General features: G+C 63.7%; 1 protein-coding gene across 3 annotated transcripts in view; it reads left to right on the top strand.

Annotated features, from left to right (window-relative positions):
• COL18A1 (collagen type XVIII alpha 1 chain) overlaps positions 1-22,978 on the top strand; it is an 85,124-nt gene that overhangs the window by 28,183 nt on the left and 33,963 nt on the right. The window contains exons 1-2 of one of the 3 annotated variants that reach the window (XM_070071756.2): positions 3,811-4,452; positions 18,517-19,061. In XM_070071756.2, the coding sequence (XP_069927857.2) occupies positions 3,843-4,452; positions 18,517-19,061 (1,155 nt within the window). In that variant the 5' untranslated portion in view covers positions 3,811-3,842. Of the gene's footprint in view, positions 1-3,810; positions 5,170-18,516; positions 19,062-22,978 lie in introns of those variants that run through there. The other 2 variants (XM_070071755.2, XM_070071757.2) reach the window with 2 other exon arrangements.

Below are 22,978 nucleotides of genomic sequence, written 5' to 3'. Positions count from 1 at the left end.
CCCAGTGCACCCCACATGGAGGGAGCTGAGGGGACCCTGTCCCCCCAGTGCACCCCATGGGCAGGGGGCTGAGGGGACCCTGCCCCCAGTGCACCCCATGGGCAGAGGGCTGCCGAGGGCCCCCTCTCCTCCAGTGCACCCCATGGGCAGGGGGCTGCTGAGGGGGGCCTGTCCCCCCAGTGCACCCCACATGGAGGGAGCTGAGGGTTCCCTGTCCCCCCAGTGCACCCCACATGGAGGGAGCTGAGGGTTCCCTGTCCCCCCAGTGCATCCCACATGCAGGAGTCTGAGGGGGCCCTGTCCCCCCAGTGCACCCCACATGCAGGAGTCTGAGGGGGCCCTGTCCCCCCAGTGCACCCCACATGGAGGGAGCTGAGGGGACCCTGTCCCCCCAGTGCACCCCATGGGCAGGGGGCTGCCGAGGGCCCCCTCTCCTCCAGTGCACCCCATGGGCAGGGGGCTGCTGAGGGGGCCCTGTCCCCCGAGTGCACCCCACGGGCAGGGGGCTGAGGGGACCCTGTCCCCCGAGTGTACCCCACATGGAGGGAGCTGAGGGTTCCCTGTCCCCCGAGTGCACCCCACGGGCAGGGGGCTGAGGGGACCCTGTCCCCCGAGTGTACCCCACATGGAGGGAGCTGAGGGTTCCCTGTCCCCCCAGTGCACCCCACATGCAGGAGTCTGAGGGGGCCCTGTCCCCCCAGTGCACCCCACATGCAGGAGTCTGAGGGGGCCCTGTCCCCCCAGTGCACCCCACATGCAGGAGTCTGAGGGGGCCCTGTCCCCCCAGTGCACCCCACATGCAGGAGTCTGAGGGGGCCCTGTCCCCCCAGTGCACCCCACAGGCAGGGAGCTGAGGGGGCCCTGTCCCCCGAGTGTACCCCACATGGAGGGAGCTGAGGGGGCCCTGTCCCCCGAGTGTACCCCACATGGAGGGAGCTGAGGGGGCCCTGTCCCCCCAGTGCACCCCACAGGCAGGGAGCTGAGGGGGCCCTATCCCCCGAGTGTACCCCACATGGAGGGAGTTGAGGGCCCCCTGCCCCCCCAGTGCACCCCATGTGCGGGGGCTGCCGTGGTCAGTGGCTTCCTCATACTTGGCTCTGCCCAGGAACCGTGAGCTGATTGCATGGGGACAAAGCTGGCCCTGCTGAGTGGCCCCAAAGGTGACTGAGTGTGAGACTGGGGAGGGTCTGGGGACCCCCATCCTGAAGGGGCTCAGGGTCCCCACAGAGGGAGCCCAGCGTTCCCTCTCAGGATCCAGGCGGTTGGTCGTGGGGTCTCTAGAATTTGTTCTTAGGTTTTCCAAAGCTTATTTCTGGGCATAAAATCACGTTAGTGCCAGTGAATTCCAGGCGTTGCTAAGGGCACCATGGGGTCACTTCTGGGAATGCGGACGTTTGTGTGTGGGGCCCCGAGTGAGACGCGTGTTCCCATCCGGGTGAGGCAGCCTGGCTGCCCTGGGGAGGGTGAGCTGTGGCCCTGCAGCCACGCGGCCTGGAGAAGACGCCAAGGAGGGCCTCGGGCAGGTGGAGCACGCTGGACTCTGGTGTAGAATGTGGTGGTGGGATGTGTGAGCACGTCTGTGAGCACGTGTGACATGTGCGTGTGGCTGCATGTCTACGTGCAAGTGCACAGGGGGCCAGTGCATGAGCAAATGTGAGGAATTCATTGTGAGTGTGCAAGGGGCAAGTGTGTCATGTGTGCAAGTGTGAGGGGAGCATTGTATGAGGGGCACATGTGTGTTGCTGGGGCACATGTGTGTGAATCTCAGGTGTGTACAAATGTGTGAGGAGCACACGTGTGCAAGTGTGAGGGAGCATGTGTGTGAGGGACACATGTGTGTGAGGGAACACGTGTGTGTGAGGGTGCTGGGGCATGTGTGTGAAGGTGTGAGGGGCACAAGTATGTGAGTCATGTGTGTGTACAAGTGTGAGGAACACATGTATGGGGGCACATGTGTGTACAAATGTGTGAGGCACATGTGTGCAATGTGAGGGAGCACATGTGTGAGGGGACTAGGGGTGCATGTGTAGAGGGGCGCGTGTGTATGAGGCACAGGTGGGAGGGAGTGCACGAGGGAGTGCTGTGCACGCGCTGCCTGGATTCGTCCACCTCTCTGGGCCCCGGCGTCTCTGTGCCTCGGTTTCCCCGGGCTGCACACAGGCTCTGCAGGTGTCCGGCCCCAGTGCCTGGCCTGCCGTGGGACCCTGGGGACCCGGCAGTGGCTGTTTTATCACCCAGCCCCGTGGAGCCCTGGGGGACCGCGCAGCAGGTCCCTTTGTCGAGGGGCAAACAGGCAGAGGGAGGACTCCGCAGTGCAGCTCCGACAGCTGCCACTCAGCAGCCAGGCTGCAGTGTGCGGCCCCGGGGGCGGTGATGGGGGGGTGTGTGTCCTGGTTGAGGAGGTGCTGTGGGAGTGGCTCTCGAATATGACCTTGGGGCAGCGGGTGGGCACTCAGGAAGAGGGGGCCCTGGTGCAGTGTCGGCCTCGCTGGTTGCATCTGACCTGGAGTGTTTCCCTGCTGGTGCGGTGCCTGGCAGTGTCCCTGTCCACACAGGCTGCACTAGGCATCTCTGCCTGGTGGCCCTGGACTGTGTGCATCCCGTGGTCTGACTCCACTCCCGTTCCCCGCTGGGTGCGAGGGTCAAGGCTCAGCTGAACAGCCAGCAGTGGCCAGACGCGTACTGTGCTGCGCCGGGCTGGGGGCTGGACCAGCGGATGCTGGGCCCTGAGGACCCGAGCACGGAGGGTGGGCGCCGGTGGGCCGCCCAGGCCCCGTCCATGTGGAGGGTTGAGCGTGAGCCTGGCTCCCTGGGCCCGGTGAGCTCGGTACACAGACTCCATGTGGCAGGCCACGGCCTCTGAGGCCCCACAGATGACGCGGAAGGACCTAGAAGCCCATCAGCGCTTTAGGGAGGAAGAAGCCACCTGCAGCTCTGTGTCGGGAAGCAGCTGGAGCGGCCGCAGTGCCACCTCGCTGAGCCCGGTCCCAGGGTCCCAGGCCGCCCGAGGCACTCCCCTGAGCGCAGGGCAGCACCTTGCACTCTGCTCGCTGGCGGTAGGACTGTGCCGTCCACTGTGCCATCCCAGGAGTGGCCCAGCACCTGCCGGCAGCAGAGAGCGGGTCCGCAGGGGAGCTTCTGGCCCTGGAGAGGCACACGGGTGTCCTGTGAGACACACGGGTGTCCTGTGAGTTTAAGAATAAAAATGGGGGTTGTGCGGCTCTGTCCCCCCAGCAGAGGATAGCAGGAGCCTGGGTATCTGGGGACAGGGGGTGCCGGGGCGGGCAGGGGTCTGAGCAGGTGGGGCGGCCATGCTCTTGGCGCCTGCCCCTCCCCGCCGGGGGTTCTCAGGCAACAGTTGCAGCCGGGAGTTGGAGCTGCAGCAAGCTGAGCGTTTTCTAAGTTCCAGTTTTACCACAGAACCGTGGCGCAGGCCCAGGCTGTAGGGGAGTCCTTGGTGGAAGGGAGAGTGGGGGCTGGGGGCAGCTGCCTCAGTGTCCCTGGGAGCTGGGGGTCCTGGCATGGAGCCCCTCACTCGCCGCACCCCACACACAGACCCAGCAGTTCCCAGTCCAACAAGCTGCCCCCGCTGTGCCTGTCCCTGTCCAGGAGCCCTGGCTGCTCTGCACATGTGGGCAGGAAAGGGTTAAAAGGCCTTGGGACACATCTGCAGGCACAGGTCCCCTGACTCCAGGTCTGCCCCTTTCTCTGGCTGCAGGAGGGAGAGGCCCCAGGCTAGGAATCAGGAATGGGGTGGGCGGGAAGCAGGAGGGGCGGAGCCCAGAGGCCCCGCCTCCGGAACGGAGTGGCCGCCCTGTGGGGCCCTGCCCGGCACAGCCCTGATGGCTCCCGACCCCAGCGGCCGCCTGGGCCTGCTGCTGCTGCTTACCTGCTGCCTCGCAGCCGCCAGGGCTGACCTCCTGAGCCTGGACTGGCTGTGGTCCTCCAAGGCCGCCAACCCCCCTGATGTCCAGGTCTCCGAGCACCAGGGCAGCCCAACTGTGCAGCCCACGGCGGACCCCACCACGCACGTGGCCCTGGGGCATGGCCCCACAGAACAAGGGCGCGTGGAGGAGCCGGATCCTCCCGCTGAACCCACCAGCCCTGCCGCCCCCGCCCCCTCCGCAGCCAGCCCAGACACGAAGGAGGAGAACGTCGCGGGTGTCGGAGCCAAGATCCTGAACGTGGCTCAGGGCATCCGGAGCTTTGTCCAGCTGTGGGATGACACCACCCCCACCGAGGGCTCTGCCGTGGTGACCTCGCCGGCCTCGCCGGCCGTCGCAGACCCCCTCACCCTCCCTGGGTCCTCCAGCGCCTCCCATGAGGACAGGACTGCTCTCCGGCCCAGCACCGAAGCTCCGAGCCCCCCGGCTGCTCCGACGACCGAGGCTGGCACTGTGCTGGCACCCACTCAACCGCCTGCCTCCCAGGCACTGCGTCGGGTGTCCCCAGGTAGAGCTTCTGTGTCCTCCCCACCAGGGAGGAGCCCGCGGCCCCTGTGGCAGTCCCCAGATCTGGACGGCAGAGGACCCTGGCCCATGGCGGCCACCCCCCACCGGCAGCACCGACTCCCTCCCGGCCACAACCTGGTGCCACTCCTGCTTCCGCTGGTGACGGGCGCCCTGGGTGCTCACGCGGCCCCCTCTGCACTCACCTCTGACCCCCTGGCCCCACGCTCGCACGTCCCGGCTGCAGCTTTCCTCGGTGACGGTGGTGCTTGGGTTTTCCGCGTGGTTCATCCTGCGGGGCAGGATTCCTCCAGTCCTGCTAACGACTCCGCGCTGCTCGGGGCCAGCCCCCGGGGCCCTCCCGCGCGCTGCCTGCCTCTGCCGGCATCCCTGCCCGTGTGCAGCCGCCTGGGCATCGGGCACGCCTGGCTGCCCAACCACCTGCGGCACGAGCACGGCGAGGAGGTGCAGGCCGCGGCGCAGGTGTGGGGGCGCCTCCTGCAGACACGCTGCCACCCCTTCCTCGCCTGGTTCTTCTGCCTGCTGCTGGCCCCGCCATGCGGCCTGGGCCGTCCGCCTGGGCCCCCACCATGCCGCCAGTTCTGTGAGGCCCTGGAGGACGCATGCTGGAGCTGCCTGGACGGGGGCCAGCTGCCCGTCGCCTGTGCCTCGCTGCCCGCCCAGGAGGACGGGTACTGTGTGTTCATTGGGCCGGCTGCAGGTAACTGGCTGGCCGCTGCCCTCCCCACCCTTCCTTTTTGCCTTGCCAGGTAAGCTGGACAGGGCCGACTCGAGCCTGGGACAGGGCCTGCCTGCCCCGTGCTGAGCCAGGTGACAGCGGCGGGGGAGGAGGCTGGGGACGTGGGAGGTGGGGGGCCGGATGTAACCGCAGATTCTCTGATGCCAGCGGCTGAGGCGGGGGTGTTGCCTGTACCAGGTGCCCCCAGAGCGGCCGACTGCATTTCGCCCTCCCCATGGCTCTGAGTTTGTCACAGCCTCCATGGAGGGCAGACAGGCATGGCGTAGTGTCAGAACCCGCCCGAGGGAGCTGGGACCCCCACCCACTCGCTGTCCCGTCTTCCTGGAGGGCCCGGCGTGTGGGGAGGGGCTGCTTGCTGTGGGGCGGCCACGCTGGATGCTGAGCCTGCCGGGGCCCTGGCCTGCTGCCTGCGCGCCCTGATCTGTGGGCTCCAGAACCTCCCCACTCGGGGCAGTGGGAGCACCCCCGGCGGTGCCCCCATCCCTGTGGGACCTGTCACTGTCACTGTCGCTGGCCGGGCAGGGGCTCTGGGGCAGCTGGAAGAGGCCCCAGCTCCTCTGTGTGCACAAAGGCCTGGCCCTTGAGTGGCACCTGCTCTCCTGGTGACCCCGACCAGCCCTGCCAGGTGTGGGTGTTCTGCCCTCTCTGCCCGGGGAGCGGCCTTGACCCTTGGGCCTTGGGATTTGGGGCTAGGCTGATGGGGGTGGGGTGTAGGTGCTGCGTGACCGGATGTCGCGGTGCTGGCCGCATGGGGCATGAGCTTGGGTGGTGCCCAGTGGGTCTCGGGGCCAGCTGTCCTCTTGTCCAGGAAGAGCCTGGCACCTCCACAGACCTCGGCTGGGCCTGGGTGCAGCTCGGAGGGGGGACAGCTGGGGTCAGGAAAGGGACAGTGCCACTGACAGGTGGTGCCTACCCTCAAGAAGGAAGCACCAGGGCTGGAATGGAGGGGACAGAGGGACAGGGACGGCTCGGACTGGGCACCCGGAGTGGTATGCACACGGCCTGCTCTGGGGGTGTGTGTGCGCAGAAGCAGAGGGGGAGCCGTGGTGGGCTTGGACCCGAGCCCCACACGGCCAGTCCCTGAACAGCCAAGAGCTGAGCCCGCCCAGCCGGCCACAGCTGGCTGAGCCTGCCTTGCCCTGCTCCTGCCAAGTGTGTGGGGAGGGGAGGTCCAGGCCCCTCCCCCAGCCCGGTCCTGCCTGCCCACCCCTCCTGCCCGGGCAGGCTCCCTGGCTGCCTGGTTCCTGATGCCTGGCTCCCGCTGGCGGGGCGTGGAGAGTGGGGGGTTCAGCCGTGGGGTGGGGTGGGGCGGGTCGGGGCGGTTCTCACACCAGTGAGGCCCAGGCAGGACTGCAGCTGGCCTGGTCAGTCAGTGGCCTTCACATCTGGACAGATGGGCTGCATCCCCCGCAGGGTCCTGGGGGACCCGCCATCAGGCTGACAGCCAACGTCCCCTCAGGCCAGAGGTGGAGCTGGGCAGCAGCAGGCCAGGACCCCTTCCTGTGCGTGACTGGGGGAGGGGCCTGCCCCCCCTCTGTGCCCCCAGCCCCTCCCTCTCAGGCTCCTGCACCCTGGGGTGAGCCCCTGCTCCTCCTGTGTTGGGCTGGACACTCAGGAGGAAGAAGCCAGGTAGGACAGGAAGAGTCAGGTGGGGGGCAGGCATGACGCTACTGCCTCCTTCCCTGGTCCTGTCCAGGGCTGTGGTGCAGCCCCTCGCGGCTGTGTGCACGGTCACGGGCCCTGCCCCCGATCCTGCACACCTGGTTTTGCCCCCGGGGTCCCATAGACCTGTGTTCCTGATCTTGCACCTGGTCCTGCACATTTGCACATCTGGCCTTATATACCTGTGCCCTTGACCCTGCACACCTGCTCCCATATACCCTACACACCCCGTCCCCTACCCCTGCACACCTGCTCCCATATACCCTACACACCCCGTCCCCTACCACTGCACACCTGCTCCCATATACCCTACACACCCCGTCCCCTACCCCTGCACACCTGCTCCCATATACCCTACACACCCCGTCCCCTACACTGCACACCTGCTCCCATATACCCTACACACCCTGTCCCCTACCCCTGCACACCTGCTCCCATATACCCTACACACCCTGTCCCCTACCACTGCACAGCTGCTCCCATATACCCTACACACCCCGTCCCCTACACTGCACACCTGCTCCCATATACCCTACACACCCCGTCCCCTACCACTGCACACCTGCTCCCATATACCCTACACACCCCGTCCCCTACCACTGCACACCTGCTCCCATATACCCTACACACCCCGTCCCCTACCCCTGCACACCTGCTCCCATATACCCCTGCCCTACACACCCCGTCCCCTACCCCTGCACACCTGCTCCCATATACCCTACACACCCCGTCCCCTACCCCTGCACACCTGCTCCCATATACCCTACACACCCCGTCCCCTACCCCTGCACACCTGCTCCCATATACCCTACACACCCGTCCCCTACACTCACACCTGCTCCCATATACCCCTGCCCTACACACCCCGTCCCCTACCCCTGCACACCTGCTCCCATATACCCCTGCCCTACACACCCTGTCCCCTACCACTGCACACCTGCTCCCATATACCCTACACACCCCGTCCCCTACCCCTGCACACCTGCTCCCATATACCCTACACACCCCGTCCCCTACCCCTGCACACCTGCTCCCATATACCCCTGCCCTACACACCCCGTCCCCTACCCCTGCACACCTGCTCCCATATACCCTACACACCCCGTCCCCTACACTGCACACCTGCTCCCATATACCCTACACACCCCGTCCCCTACCCCTGCACACCTGCTCCCATATACCCTACACACCCCGTCCCCTACCCCTGCACACCTGCTCCCATATACCCTACACACCCCGTCCCCTACCCCTGCACACCTGGTCCCACATACCCTACACACCCTGTCCCCTACCCCTGCACACCTGCTCCCATATACCCTACACACCCCGTCCCCTACCCCTGCACACCTGCTCCCATATACCCTACACACCCCGTCCCCTACCCCTGCACACCTGCTCCCATATACCCTACACACCCCGTCCCCTACCCCTGCACACCTGCTCCCATATACCCTACACACCCCGTCCCCTACCCCTGCACACCTGCTCCCATATACCCTACACACCCCGTCCCCTACCCCTGCACACCTGCTCCCATATACCCCTGCCCTACACACCCCGTCCCCTACCACTGCACAGCTGGTCCCGCACATTTGCATGCCTGTGTGTCTTGTACACCTGCATACTTTGTCCTGCACACTTGCACCTGGTCCTGAACCTCTGTGTACCTGCACACCTATGTGCCTGTGCACCTGATCTTGCACACCTGCACACCTGGTCTCACACACTTGCACAACTGTGCACCTGGCCCCGAGGCTCTGCAGCCTTTTTTTTTTTTTTTCACAGAATGGACAGTGAGAGAGAGAGAGACAGAGAAAGGTCTTCTTTGCCGTTGGTTCACCCTCCAGCGGCCGCCGCGGCCGGCGCGCTGCGACCGGCACACCACACTGATCTGATGGCAAGAGCCAGGTGCTTCTCCTGGTCTCCTATGGGGTGCAGGGCCCAAGCACTTGGGCCATCCTCCACTGCCCTCCCGGGCCACAGCAGAGAGCTGGACAGGAAGAGGGGCAACCAGGACAGAATCCGGCGCCCCAACCGGGACTAGAACCCGGTGTGCCGGCGCCGTAAGGCAGAGGATTAGCCTAGTGAGCCGCGGCGCTGGCCGCTCTGCAGTCTTTAGTCCAGCCAGGCTTGTAGCGCCCCCATGTCTGCTCTGTGCACCACAGGGGAGCATGCAGTGGGTGCAGTGCCAGGCATCGGGGCGCAGCGAGTGGCCGGGAGGGAGCTCCTGCTGTGGCTGCACCTGCTGTTCCGCACGTACGAGGGCGCTCGTGGCCTCTGCCGTGTCATGAGCTTGACCCTCAGGTCCTTGAGGGAAGGAGTGAGACCCCCCAGGGGAGCAGGGCTGCTTCCAGGGTCCTCGCCTCAGCCTGGTCCATGAGTGGTCCAGCTGGAGATGGTGGGGCCTGCCGCTTCCTCCAGGAAGCCCCCAGCGCTGTTCAGTAGGGCTCTGTGAGTGGGAGGGAGCTTGCGTCAAGGACAGTGGCAGTGCGGCTGTGTTCTCAGGACCTCCGCAGCTCTGTAGAGCCTTCCTGAGCCTGGGCAGCCCGACAGGTCCTGTGTGAACGGCCGAACCCCGGGACCCCTGCCACCGCGTGCTGCCCATGTGCCCGCTGTGCACTTGCTGGTGGGGTCTCGTCCCCCAGGCCATCGCAGCCCCGCACGCTGTGCTGCCGGGCTCACGGCGGGCTCCATTGCAGCCCCGCGCGCTGTGCTGCCGGGCTCACGGCTGGCTCCTTTCCTCCGAGCCCAGCAGAAAACGTCTCCGTCCTTAGATCGCTCCGGTTGACCTGAGGCTTCTGTGTCACTTGGGTTGGAGAGGAGACAAGACCCCTCCAAGGGAAACAGCAGCACTGGGCTCCGAGCAGCCCAAGCTTAGGCTCGTAGCGCGCAGGTGCACCAGCAGGTGCACCAGCGTGGGGCTGGGGCGAGGCCGCGGCAGGTGCAGCAGTCCCGCGTGACTCTGCGAGAGGCGGCCCCCGGCGCTCCGGGCGGGTGTCCCTGTGGGCCTTTGCAGTACATCCGTGTGAAAAGTTTGAGGTGTGTGGTGCTGACTTTGTGTGGTTTCTGTGTTGTGTGCTTGGCCATCTCTCTGGCGAGCTCTGAGCGCAGGCGCAGGGTCCTGGCCTTGTGTGGCGACTGCGCAGGCGCGGGATCTCGGCGTAGGTCGGCCGCTGTACTAGGTCTCCAGGACCTGCCGTCCTGCGCTGGTGGCCTTGCCCTTGCACCTGCACCTCCCCGACCCTCGCCCCTGCTCCCCACTGCTCCTGTGGCGTCAGTGAGATGGCGTGGGACCCAGCCCCTCTGTGTGGCTTTGTCCACCTGTGCCGCCGCACGGGATGGGTTTGGTGGTTTTTAAGCCGGGTGGCACCCGTCGTGTGTATGCGCCACATGGTCTTCACCCGTTCGCCTGCCCGTGGACCAGGGCCGATCCCCAGCCTCGGCTGCTGTGAGCGCGCTGCAGTGCGCATGGCGGTGTGGCTGCTGCCGGTGCCTCGGAGGCGCAGGTCACCCCGGACGGGCGCCCAGACCTGGAGCTGGGGGATGGGCGGAGCCGTCCGATTTCTCGGGGAATTTCCATGCTGCTTTCCGAGATGGCTGTGCCAAGGAGCCGAGGACGCCGTCTGCGCCCCCCTGCCCCGCTGGCCCCTCTGGGGGCGCGCGTGCTGGAGCCCCCCTCCCCCTATCTGGGCTTCCCCAGGGAGCCGAGCTCACTTACGTGCTGGCCCTTGTGTGTCTGCTTGGAGACATGCCTGTCCCGGTGTGCTGCTCATTCAAAAGCGAATGTTCATTTCATGTCCTTAAGACAGAGTGTGGGGGAGGTGCATCTCACATTGCTGGTTCACTCCCCAGACGCTTACGAGGGCTGGGCCGGGCTGAAGCCAGGAGCCAGGAGCTCCCTCTGACCTCCCACGTAGGTGGCAGGGGCCGGAAGCAAAGCAGCTGGGACCTAAACCAGCGCTCCAGCGTGGAATCCACGGTGCCCGCCCGTTTTGCTGTTTTGAGCCGGGTGATTTGCTTCTGTGTGGTTGGGTCGCGAGTTCCTGTGCGTACCGAGAGCTACACCGTGGTGATGTGTGGTTGCAGGCGTTGGCTCTGTCCACACCTCGTTGGCCCTGCCTGGTCAGTGGCTGCCCGCTGGGTGGGGTGCCAGCCGTCTCCCTTGCTGTCCCTCTGCACCACGCGACCACTGTGGGAGGGGCCGTGGAAACACGCCACAGGGGACCTCGGCTAGGAGGGACTGTGGGGACACGCCACAGGGGACCTCGGCTGGGAGGGGCTACAGGGACATGCCACACGGGGCCTCTCCTGGGAGGGGCTACAGGGACATGCCACACGGGGCCTTCCCTGGGAAGGGCTGTGGGAACATGCTACATGGGACCTCCCTGGGAAGGGCTGTGGGGACATGCTACATGGGGCCTCCCTGGGAGGGGCTACAGGGACATGCCACATGGGACCTCCCTGGGAAGGGCTACAGGGACATGCCACACGGGGCCTTCCCTGGGAGGGGCTGTGGGGACATGCTACACTGGGCCTCTCCTGGGAGGGGCTGTGGGGACATGCCACACGGGACCTCTCCTGGGAAGGGCTGTGGGGACATGCCACACAGGGCCTCTCCTGGGAAGGGCTGTGGGGACATGATACATGGGACCTCCCTGGGAGGGGCTGTGGGGACATGCCACACCGGGCCTCTCCTGGGAGGGGCTCTAGGGCCTCTGGCCTCACTTGGACATAGGACAAGGCCCTGTCACCTTCAGTCTCACTAAGGAGGAACGAGGCAGCATGGGGGCCACCGCGCTGCCCGCTCACTGGGGTGGAGGGCTCACAGGTTGCCACCCTGTGCCACGGCGAAGCCGTTTTCCCCCCATTTCCTCTCTGCGGTAAAATGCACTCTGTTCACACGTGCAGCTCGTTACCGTGTCAGCTTCCCAGTGAACTCTGTCCCCGTGACACTGACGCCCCCCTGCATTCCCACACTGCTGGGGACACGAGTGGCCGGGCTGCAGCTAGGGGAGGGGCTGCCGGGGACACGAGTGGCTGGGCTGCAGCTAGGGGAGGGGCTGCCGGGGACACGAGTGGCTGGGCTGCAGCCGTGGAGAGGGGCTGCCGGGGACACGAGTGGCCGGGCTGCAGCCGTGGGGAGGACGCTGCTGGAGACACGAGTGGCCGGGCTACAGCTAGGGGAGGGGCTGCCGGGGACACGAGTGGCCGGGCTTCAGCTGGGGGAGGGGCTGCCGGGGACACGAGTGGCCACATGTCTCCTCGAGACCCTGTTCTCGGCTCTGTGGGTCTGCACCTGGGGCTGCTTCTGCCATGTGGTGTGGTGTCCCTCGTGTCCCTGCCTGTCTCTCCTGGCCCTTGGCTGTGACCGCATTGGTGCCGGGGCACGAGGCGGCACTGCTGTGGCTCTGAGTCCCCGGAGCAGCCTCCCCCACGGGTCACTCACTCGTGCCGCCTTGCACAGCTGCCCGCTGCACGCGCTGCCCTTGTTGGAGTGAGGCTTTTCCTGTGTTCTTTATGTGTTTTGGTATTCGTCCGTTATGTACACGAGCTGCAGGTACTTTTCTGGGTCTCTGGGCTGCCTTTCATTCCATTAATACTTGGTTTTGATGCAAAAATAGTTTATGTTTTTGTAGTTTGTCTGTCTGTTCTTTACTGCTGAGTCAGACGTCACGGAGCTTCCGCTGGCCCTCGTGTTCTGTAGAGTGGGTGCGTGTTGAGTTGACTTCGTGTGTGGAGTGAGCGAGGGTCCAGCTCACTCCTGGCAGTGGGCGTCCGGTTGCCCAGCACCGGGATCCCCTGAGCACTGCCGGCTGGAGTCCGGCTTCCGCTCTCCTGTTGGCCTGACGTGGTCTGGACGCCGGTGCGCCCCCCACCCAGGACGAGAGCTCCCTGCTGCGTCTCGGTCGGCGTTCACGACTTATTTCCCCAGGATTTGTCAGGGATCTGTGAGATCCACGTGAGTTTCACCGTGGAATCTCCTGTTTCTGCCAAAAACACCACTAGGGTTTGGTCGGCAATGCGCAGACCCTGGAGGGCGCCCTGGGCAGTGCCCCCCCCGCCGGGGTCCTGCTGGACGTGTGTCCCCTCCAGGAGTCACCCGAAGGCCCAGTCCCCGGGGACGAGTGGGCACAGTGAGTGCCCTTTGCTTCTGATCCTCGCTCAGCAGGACACAGAGGCCAGCGCCTGGGGAGGCTGCGGTGACAGTGCCACCATGGAAGAGGGGGCCCTGCCCACGGCCACCCTGAGGTGTGGGTGTCCATCACTGTGGGGTCTGAGTGACCATCACTGTGGGTGTCCATCACTGTGGGTGTCCATCACTGTGTGTGTCCATCACTGTGGGGTCTGAGTGACCATCACTGTGGGTATCCACACTGAGGTGTGAGGTGTCCATCACTGTGGGGTGTGGGTGTCCATCACTGTGGGTGTCCATCACTGTGGGGTGTGGGTGTTCATCACTGTGGGTATCCACACTGTGAGGTGTGAGGTGTCCATCACTGTGGGGTGTAGGTGTCCATCACTGTGGGGTGTGGGTGTCCATCACTGTGGGTGTCCATCACTGTGGGTGTCCATCACTGTGGGGTCTGAGTGACCATCACTGTGGGTATCCACACTGTGAGGTGTGAGGTGTCCATCACTGTGGGTGTCCATCACTGTGGGGTGTAGGTGTCCATCACTGTGGGTATCCACACTGTGAGGTGTGAGGTGTCCATCACTGTGGGGTGTAGGTGTCCATCACTGTGGGGTACGGGTGTCCATCACTGTGGGTGTTCATCACTGTGGGTGTCCATCACTGTGGGGTGTAGGTGTTCATCACTGTGGGGTGTGGGTGTCCATCACTGTGTGTGTCCATCACTGTGGGTGTCCATCACTGTGATGTCTGAGTGACCGTCACTGTGGGTATCCACACTGTGAGGTGTAAGGTGTCCATCACTGTGGGGTGTAGGTGTCCATCACTGTGGGGGTACGGGTGTCCATCACTGTGGGTGTCCATCACTGTGGGTGTCCATCACTGTGATGTCTGAGTGACCATCACTGTGGGTATCCACACTGTGAGGTGTGAGGTGTCCATCACTGTGGGGTGTAGGTGTCCATCACTGTGGGGTACGGGTGTCCATCACTGTGGGTGTCCATCACTGTGAGGTCTGAGTGACCATCACTGTGGGTATCCACACTGTGAGGTGTGAGGTGTCCATCACTGTGGGTGTCCATCACTGTGGGGTGTAGGTGTCCATCACTGTGGGTATCCACACTGTGAGGTGTGAGGTGTCCATCACTGTGGGGTGTAGGTGTCCATCACTGTGGGGTACGGGTGTCCATCACTGTGGGTGTTCATCACTGTGGGTGTCCATCACTGTGGGGTGTAGGTGTTCATCACTGTGGGGTGTGGGTGTCCATCACTGTGTGTGTCCATCACTGTGGGTGTCCATCACTGTGATGTCTGAGTGACCGTCACTGTGGGTATCCACACTGTGAGGTGTAAGGTGTCCATCACTGTGGGGTGTAGGTGTCCATCACTGTGGGGGTACGGGTGTCCATCACTGTGGGTGTCCATCACTGTGGGTGTCCATCACTGTGATGTCTGAGTGACCATCACTGTGGGTATCCACACTGTGAGGTGTGAGGTGTCCATCACCATGGGGTGTAGGTGTCCATCACTGTGAGGTGTGTGTGTCCATCATTGTGAGGTCTGAGTGACCATCACTGTGGGTATCCACACTGTGAGGTATAAGGTATCCAATACTGTGGGGTGTAGGTGTCCATCACTGTGGGGTACGGGTGTCCATCACTGTGGGTGTCCATCACTGTGGGGTGTGGATGTCCATCACTGTGATGTATGAGTGACCATCACTGTGGGTATCCACACTGTGAGGTGTGAGGTGTGAGGTGTCCATCACCGTGGGGTGTAGGTGTTCATCACTGTGGGGTGTGGGTGTCCATCACTGTGGGTGTCCATCACTGTGGGGTGTAGGTGTCCATCACCATGGGGTGTGGGTGTCCATCACTGTGGGGTGTAGGTGTCCATCACTGCAGGGTGTGTGTGTCCATCACTGTGGGTATCCACACTGTGAGGTGTGAGGTGTCCATCACCATGGGGTGTAGGTATCCATCACTGTGAGGTGTATGTGTCCATCACTGTGAGGTCTGAGTGACCATCACTGTGGGTATCCACACTGTGAGGTGTAAGGTGTCCATCACTGTGGGGTGTAGGTGTCCATCACTGTGGGGGTACAGGTGTCCATCACTGTGGGTGTCCATCACTGTGGGTGTCCATCACTGTGATGTCTGAGTGACCATCACTGTGGGTATCCACACTGTGAGGTGTGAGGTGTCCATCACCATGGGGTGTAGGTGTCCATCACTGTGGGGTACGGGTGTCCATCACTGTGGGTGTCCATCACTGTGTGTGTCCATCACCGTGGGGTGTAGGTGTTCATCACTGTGGGGTGTGGGTGTCCATCACTGTGGGGTGTGTGTGTCCATCACTGTGGGGTGTAGGTGTCCATCACTGCAGGGTGTGTGTGTCCATCACTGTGATGTCTGAGTGACCATCACTGTGGGTATCCACACTGTGAGGTGTGAGGTATCCATCACCATGGGGTGTGGGTGTTCATCACTGTGGGGTGTGGGTGTCCATCACTGTGGGGTGTAGGTGTCCATCACTGTGGGTGTCCATCACCATGGGGTGTAGGTGTCCATCACTGTGGGGTGTGGGTGTCCATCACTGTGGGGTGTAGGTGTCCATCACTGTGGGTGTCCATCACCATGGGGTGTAGGTGTCCATCACTGTGGGGTGTGGGTGTCCATCACTGTGATGTCTGAGTGACCATCACTGTGGGTATCCACACTGTGAGGTGTGAGGTATCCATCACCATGGGGTGTAGGTGTCCATCACTGTGGGGTGTGGGTGTCCATCACTGTGGGGTGTGTGTGTCCATCACTGTGGGGTGTGTGTGTCCATCACTGTGGGTGTCCATCACTGTGGGTGTCCATCACTGTGGCGTGTGTGTGTCCATCACTGCGGGTGTCCATCACTGAAGGGTGTGCATGTCCATCCCTGGCTGCAGTGCTGGGTTCCAGCAGTGCTGGACAGCTGCCAGCAGTCAGACTCCTGGCCTGTGAGCGTGGGCCTGCTTCCCGCTGTCCGTGTCGAGTTTCATTTCTCCAGCAGCGTTTCGCGGTTCTCCTGTGTTTCACCTGCGTGGTTAGGTCAGTGCCCGAGATTTTGTTGTCTCGGTGTTGCTGTGGATGGGTCGCCTTGTGATCTGCTCTCTGGATGGTTCTGTGGTTAATGTGTGGAAATTCGGTGCTGTCTGTGGACTTTGCACCCTGCTTTCGTGGGATCTTCAGGCTTTCTTCACTCAAGGGGGTGGTGTCCGGTGTGCATGCTCTTCACCTCCAACCAGCCCCGTCCTGCTGGCCTGTTTGCTGAGCGGACCATTCTCTGCCGGCCAGCTCCCTGGTGCCTGGATCCAATGGTGCTGGGCTGACCAGAGGGGCCACCCGCCGTGTTCCCCATTCCCGGGAAGGTGTCCGTCCCCCAGGGAGGCCGCATGCCCTCCAACTGGGCCGGGCCGGCAGTGTGGGAGGCGATGATGTCATCTGCTCCTGGGGCATGCAGCCCAGGCCAGGATCCAGTGACCCAGGGCCAGGGCCTTCTCCAGGCGAGTGTCCCCCCACGGGAGCCGTGAGGAATGTGGTAGGAGGAAGGGGAGTTTGGGAGGAGCCGCCTGTGGCTCTGCAGGGACCTGGCCGGGTCAGGCTGCGAGCTGGCAGCTGTGGCCTTCTGCTGTCTTCCTGGGCAGGGTAGGGGCGGCATCCCGCTCTGTCACCAGCACTCAGGCCCGTGAGCCCTGCCTCTGACCCTGGAGTGTCCCCAAGGGGACCCTGGGCCCCCAGGCTTCTGATGAGCAGGGACCGCCATGGCAGCTGTCACTGGGTTGGCAGTGGCACTGTCAGCAGGAAGTGACCGCCCAGGGCCAGCCCAGCCATGCTCTCTGGCCGTGGCCTTCAGGCAGCAGGTGCAAGGCCAGGCTGTGTCCATGGAGGCCTCTGTCCACTCTGCACCTGGCCGGCTCTGCTTCCAGTTGGCGCTAGTGTCCTGGCAGTCGGGGTTGGGCTGAGGCCCACAGGGAGCTCCGACCAGCAGGCCCCACCACCCACGTGGCCGGGACCCTGGCCACCAGAGTGCAGGGCTGCCCGGGCCCAGAGGGCGCCTCCCGCAGGGTCCCGTCTTGCTTCTGTGTTCGTTTTCTTCTCAAGGAGCTTGAAAGACAACCTGTCTCCCAAAGTCGGGGTTCAGCTTCTGTGCCCCAGGGAACCCCACATCAGCTTGGCCTGTGGCAGGGGCCCAGCCTGTGCGGCCGCAGTGCACACGTACACACTCAATTCTCATGAACACTCGCACACTCACTCCTGTGCACTCACACATGTGCCCGCTCATGCACTCACACTCATGTTCTCATGAACACACATGTATGCATGCTCATGATCTCTCGAGAACTCACAAGCACTTGTACACACACACTCACTTGTACACGCACACCCCTGTGTGCTCACACACCTGCCCCAACCATCTCTCCACAGCCTCCATGAGACGCCTCACGCTCTTGCTGTGAGTGTCCCGGTGTGGGCTTCCCCCATGCAACCTGGGGGGCTCTGGGGTCCCCTGCAGGGAAGCCATGAGGACCATGGGAGTGACGGGAGGGCGGCTCTGAGGAGAGCGGCCCTGTTCTCCTTGTCTGCCAGGAGCTTGCTGTGTGCGGGACCAGCTCTCGGTGCACAGGAGCCTGGGGGTGGGGGCATTTGGAAGAGCCTGGGTGGGGGCATCTGGAGCCTGGGAGGGGTCTGACGCCTGGGGAGTATCTGGAGCCTGGGAGGGGGGAGTTGGAGCTGGGGGGCCATCTGGAGCCTGGGAGGGGTCTGAAGCCTGGGAGGGGTCTGACGCCTGGGGAGTATCTGGAGCCTGGAAGGGGGGAGTCTGGAGCTGGGGGGCCATCTGGAGCCTGGGGGGCGTCTAGGCGCCTCTTCTCCTTTCTTGCCACTGAGGGATGGCTTCCTTCAGGTAATGCCTGGCGCTGCTGTTCCTGGGGTCAGAGCGAGGGGGACAGGCAGGGGCTGGTGGGGGCTCTGCACTCCTGTGGGGATGCTCCCCTCCCCCAGCCGGCTGCGATGTCGCTGGGGGTCCCCCTGTGGCCTGTGAGCCCCTGGAGGAAGAGGGGCACTGCCTAATTCCTTGCAGCTGGTTTTCTCTCTGTTTGAAGACATGTTTGTTTGAAAGGCAGAGTTAGAGAGGGAGTGACAGAGTCTTCCACTTGCTGGAAGGAGCCTGGAGCTCCATGTGGGTCTCCCACGGGGGTGCAGGGGCCCAGGTCCTCGGGCCGCCCTCCGCGCCCTCCGAGCACAGGAGCAGGGAGCTGGCGGCACATGGGGGACTCCGGCACTCACGGGGGACGCCGGCACCGCAGGCGGTGGCCTAACCCGCTGCGCCAGGAGCTGGCCCTCGCAGGTGGTTTCTGTAGCGTGGCTGGGGCCTTGACGAGCGGGGGTGGCCGCCGGTGGTCCGAGGGGCGGCAGGCCCCCAGCCTCGTGGCCCGGGCGGAGGTGGGGCTGCAGGGCTCCTCACCGTATCGCTTGCTCTTGCAGAGGGCTCCGGCGACGAGGTCGGGCTGCTGCAGCTCCTCGGCGAGCCCCCGCCCCAGCAGGTGACGGAGGTGGAGGACCCCGCCGTCGGGCTGGCCTACGTCTTCGGGCCGGACGCCAACAGCGGCCAGGCGGCCCAGTACCACTTCCCCAGCCCCTTCTTCCGGGACTTCTTGCTGCTGTTCCGCGTCCGGCCGGCCACGGAGCGCGCCGGGGTGCTGTTCGCCATCACGGACCCGGCGCAGGCCGTGGTCACGCTGGGCGTGAAGGTCTCGGAGGTGCGGGACGGGCACCAGCTCATCTCGCTGCTCTACACGGAGCCGGGCGCCCGCCACACCCACACGGCCGCCAGCTTCCGCCTGCCCGCCTTCGTCGGCCAGTGGCTGCGCTTCGCACTCAGCGTGGACGGCGGCCACGTGACGCTCTACGTGGACTGCGAGGAGTTCCAGAGGGTGCCGTTCACGCGCTCTGCACAGGGCCTGCGGCTGGAGCCTGGCTCTGGCCTCTTTGTGGCTCAGGCCGGAGGAGCCGACCCTGACAAGTTCCAGGTAACCTGAGAGGACGCTGGGGCCAGCCCCGGGCAGCTGGGCTTCCCCTGAGTCCCGGGAGGGGCCGCCATGCTCTTGCCCTCTTGCATCCGACGCCCGCCCTGCCACGGTCAGGAGCCCCGCCCCCACCCCGTGTGAGCCGGGCACGGCGGGGGGCAGGGGCGGGGGCGGCTGGGTCTCAGGGCCCTGTGAGAAGTCCGGCCATTTGAAGCCGGTGACGGCCGAGCAGTGAGCTGCTCAGGGCCCTTCTGGGGGTGGCCGCCAGCCTCTGAGTGACCCGTCCCAGGGGGTTCGCACCTCAGGGCAGTGTGGGTGGGACTTCCCCAGTGGTGGCCGGCATGTGTCTGCCCTGCTGCTCCAGGGAAGTGGACAGAGCCCTGAGCAGGGGCAGGGTCACGTCTCTGAGCCCAGGGCTGGCATCTCGGTCCCCTGGGAGCAGCCGCGTGGGTGCCCTCGGCCAGCGCTGACTCACTGGCCTGGATTCTGGTGCTGGGGCCGCCCCGACAGGGGTCCCTGTGCGGGGGGGTGTCCTTGGGACAGAGAGTTAATTATTGTCCAGACAGAGGCCGCTTGTTTGAAGCTGTTCCACGTCCCAGGGTCTCGGCTCTGAAGCTGACCTTTTGCCCTTGGCAGCAACTTTTAACCCTCGTGGCTCAGGAGCCCAGGACTTTGAGATCCAACTGGGCCTCTGTGTTTTCCTTTTGACTTGCAAACATGATTGACGGGAAGGAGACTGGTGCCAGTCACACCAGTGGGGTGGGGCAGTCGGCTGATGGGGGCCTCTGGGAAGCCTGCCTGGCATTGCAGCCGCCGGCATCTGTGACACGTGTGTAGCACAAGGGGTCCCAGGCAAAGGCACTGCTGTGGTGAGGACGACTCGGCTTTCCACCTCCTCTGTCCACCTCGTTGCTGGCAGTTTGCCTTGTCCTTTGTGACCGTCCTGTTCCTGGTTTTTTCAGGACAGGTTCAGCGACTTCTTATTGATTTGTAGAAACTCTTGACATATGAAAGAACAGGAGCCTTGGTTTTTATGACGTCGATTTTATTACCCCGTTCATTCTGTGTTGGATGTCAGAAGTGGCCTGAAGAAACGCCCAGGACTCTGTCTCTGCAGAACCTCTCACAGTTGGAAATGGGGCGGGGCTTTGGGCCCCTGTCCAGAGGCCTGTGCAGTTCCTTGGTCCACTAGGTGTGTCCCCGAGACCCTGGAGCTCAGACTTTTCTCTGTGGGTTCCCAGCTGGGAGGAGGCGACGCGTGTGAGCAGAGCGAGTTCTGATCAGGGCGAGAGTCGCACAGACGCCTCGTTCTAGATGTGCAGATTCTGGGGTCGGCAGGACCGAGCCCAGAGCTGCCAGAGCTGCCGGAGACCGAATCCTTCACGCCCCCACACCACCCACCCAGGGTCGGAGCCGGCCTCACCCAGGGCACCCACGGTTCTCCTTGGCCGAGGGCAGGGTCGGAGGAGGCCTTTAGGGTCAGAAGCCAGAGCCGCTCACCCCGCCCAGCGACCAGGATGCTCCCTGGAGCCCCAGCCGCGCTGCGTCACGTGTACCTGTGGGCACCACGTGTGCTCGGCAGGTGCGCTGCCCTGACTCCTGCTCGAAGTGTCCCCGGTTCTCGGTGGCCTGGTTTTCTTTATCTCTGTGACGCGTCCCTTGCTCTGGCCTCATTCTTTTGATGTCAGCCGTCTGTTTGCAGATGAGCGTCCCACGAATGCCCTCTGACCCCGGCCGTGCGGGCGCCACGCCAGCGGCTCAGGAGAGGGAGCCCTGCCGTCGCCTGTGCTCTGTTCAACGGCCAAAGCAGTGGAGGCCGCGGATTTTGCTCCGTGTGCAGCCGTGGCCACGTCGCACAGAAAGTGGGTGATGGGAGAGAGGTGGCCTTGCCTCGCGAGGGGCGGAGCAAAGGATAGGTTCTGCCTCCTCCTCCCGGGAGCTGGGGGCACCCACAGGTCTGAGTGCAGCCTGGCGCTTCCTGGCGCTCAGCTCACCTGGCCCCTTCCCGACACCCTCTTTTGACGACAGCCGCTTCGCGCCTCCGGAGTGACCCGGGAGTGCTGCGGTCTGCATGTGGTGCTGCCACAGAAATGCCATTTCCTGGTTTAGCTGGAACTGGAGGGAGAGACAGGACAGAGTTGTCTGTACGGAGATGATGAGCCTGGGTGTGGCCACGTGGCAGGACCCTGAGGACAAGCCGTGTGCTCGGTGGACAGCGTGGACGGAGTGTGGTGGCCCGAGTCACTAGCGCAGCCTAGGGATGGGTGCAGGTTGGGCAGGGTCACTCGGGGGACCCAGGGAAGGTGCAGGCTGCACGGAGCGTGTGGACCCGAGTCGCTGGGCGTCCGGGGCCGGGGAGTGCCGTACCTGCCAGGCTCCCCTGCAGGAGGCAGCTTTGCCGGGGTGGGGGTGAGGAGAGGGGCCGGAGGGTGCCGGAGCTCACGCACGGCCACCGTGCACGGCCCCAGACAGTCACACGTGGCCCGGTCTGGGCGCCAGGCGGGGCCTGTGCACCGTGTTTGCTGGCGGAATGTTCTGTGATCCTCCGTCCTGCGCGCTGGGTTTCATAACTCCTGGTTCCAAGTCCATCAAATATTTGCAAGGAGTCTCGTGGCTTCTGCACTGCAGCGTCCCTGCACTGAACGGCCCCCGGCACGGGCGGAGGGGGGCAGGCCGGGCGGGCTCTGTCCTGGCACCCTGCTGGCATCACACACAGCAGCTGTGGGGTGGGCTGCTCTGTGGGGGGAGCCCTGGCCAAGACCACGTGAAGCCCCTGAGCCCGTGCCTCTGCTGAGCGGCTGTTTTCTGGAATCTGCTCCTCCCCCGAGAGGCCCCCAGGCCGCACCCCTGCCCTCCTGTGGGTGTGGGAGGCCTGAGGCTTTGCGTCTAGAGGGAGCCTGGGCCCCACCCTCTGTGCCGTCTGGACAGGACAGGCTCCTGTGTGCACCCAGGGAATCCTGGGGTCCTGTGCTCCCACGTGTGTGCTGTCACAGGTGTACACACACACGCTCAGTCACGCACTCTCATGTGCACACATCATGTCCACATACAGGATCACACATGTACACACACAAGTCACACTTGTCTCACGCATGAACAGACACATGCTTCCACATGGTGCACATGTACATGAGCATGTGCTCCCGCACACGTGCCCACATGATCACATGTTCTCACACATAGGGCACATGTACATGAGCATGTGCTCCTGCACACATGATCACATGGTGCACATGTACATGACCGTGTGCTCCCTCCCACACATGTGTACACGTGATCGCATGCTCTCAGTCACACATAATGTATATATACATGGTCGTGTGCTCCCACACATGATCACATGATCACATGTTCTCACACATGGTGCATATGTACATGGCCGTGTGCTCCCACACACATGGCCACATGATCACATGTTCTCACACATGGTGCACATGTACATGGTCGTGTGCTCCCGCACACATGATCACATGTTCTCACACATGGTGCACATGTACATGGCTGTGTGCTCCCGCACACATGATCACATGTTCTCACACATGGTGCACATGTACATGGCCGTGTGCTCCCGCACACATGATCACATGTTCTCACACATGGTGCACATGTACATGGCCGTGTGCTCCTGCACTCACACACACATGATCACATGTTCTCACACATGGTGCACATGTACATGGCAGTGTGCTCCCACACACATGATCACATGTTCTCACACATGGTGCACATGTACATGGCCGTGTGCTCCTGCACTCACGCACACATGATCACATGTTCTCACACATGGTGCACATGTACATGGCAGTGTGCTCCCACACTCATGATCACATGTTCTCACACATGGTGCACATGTACATGGCAGTGTGCTCCCACACACATGCACACATGATCACATGTTCTCAGACATGGTGCACATGTAC

This window comes from Oryctolagus cuniculus, chromosome 4 (genome assembly GCF_051225735.1).
Source record: "Oryctolagus cuniculus isolate XC-2025 breed Fujian yellow rabbit chromosome 4, ASM5122573v1, whole genome shotgun sequence".
In the NCBI taxonomy this organism is placed as follows: Eukaryota; Metazoa; Chordata; class Mammalia; order Lagomorpha; family Leporidae; genus Oryctolagus; species Oryctolagus cuniculus.
Note: the sequence above shows the minus strand (reverse complement) of the source record. Positions and strands in the feature narration are given on the sequence as shown.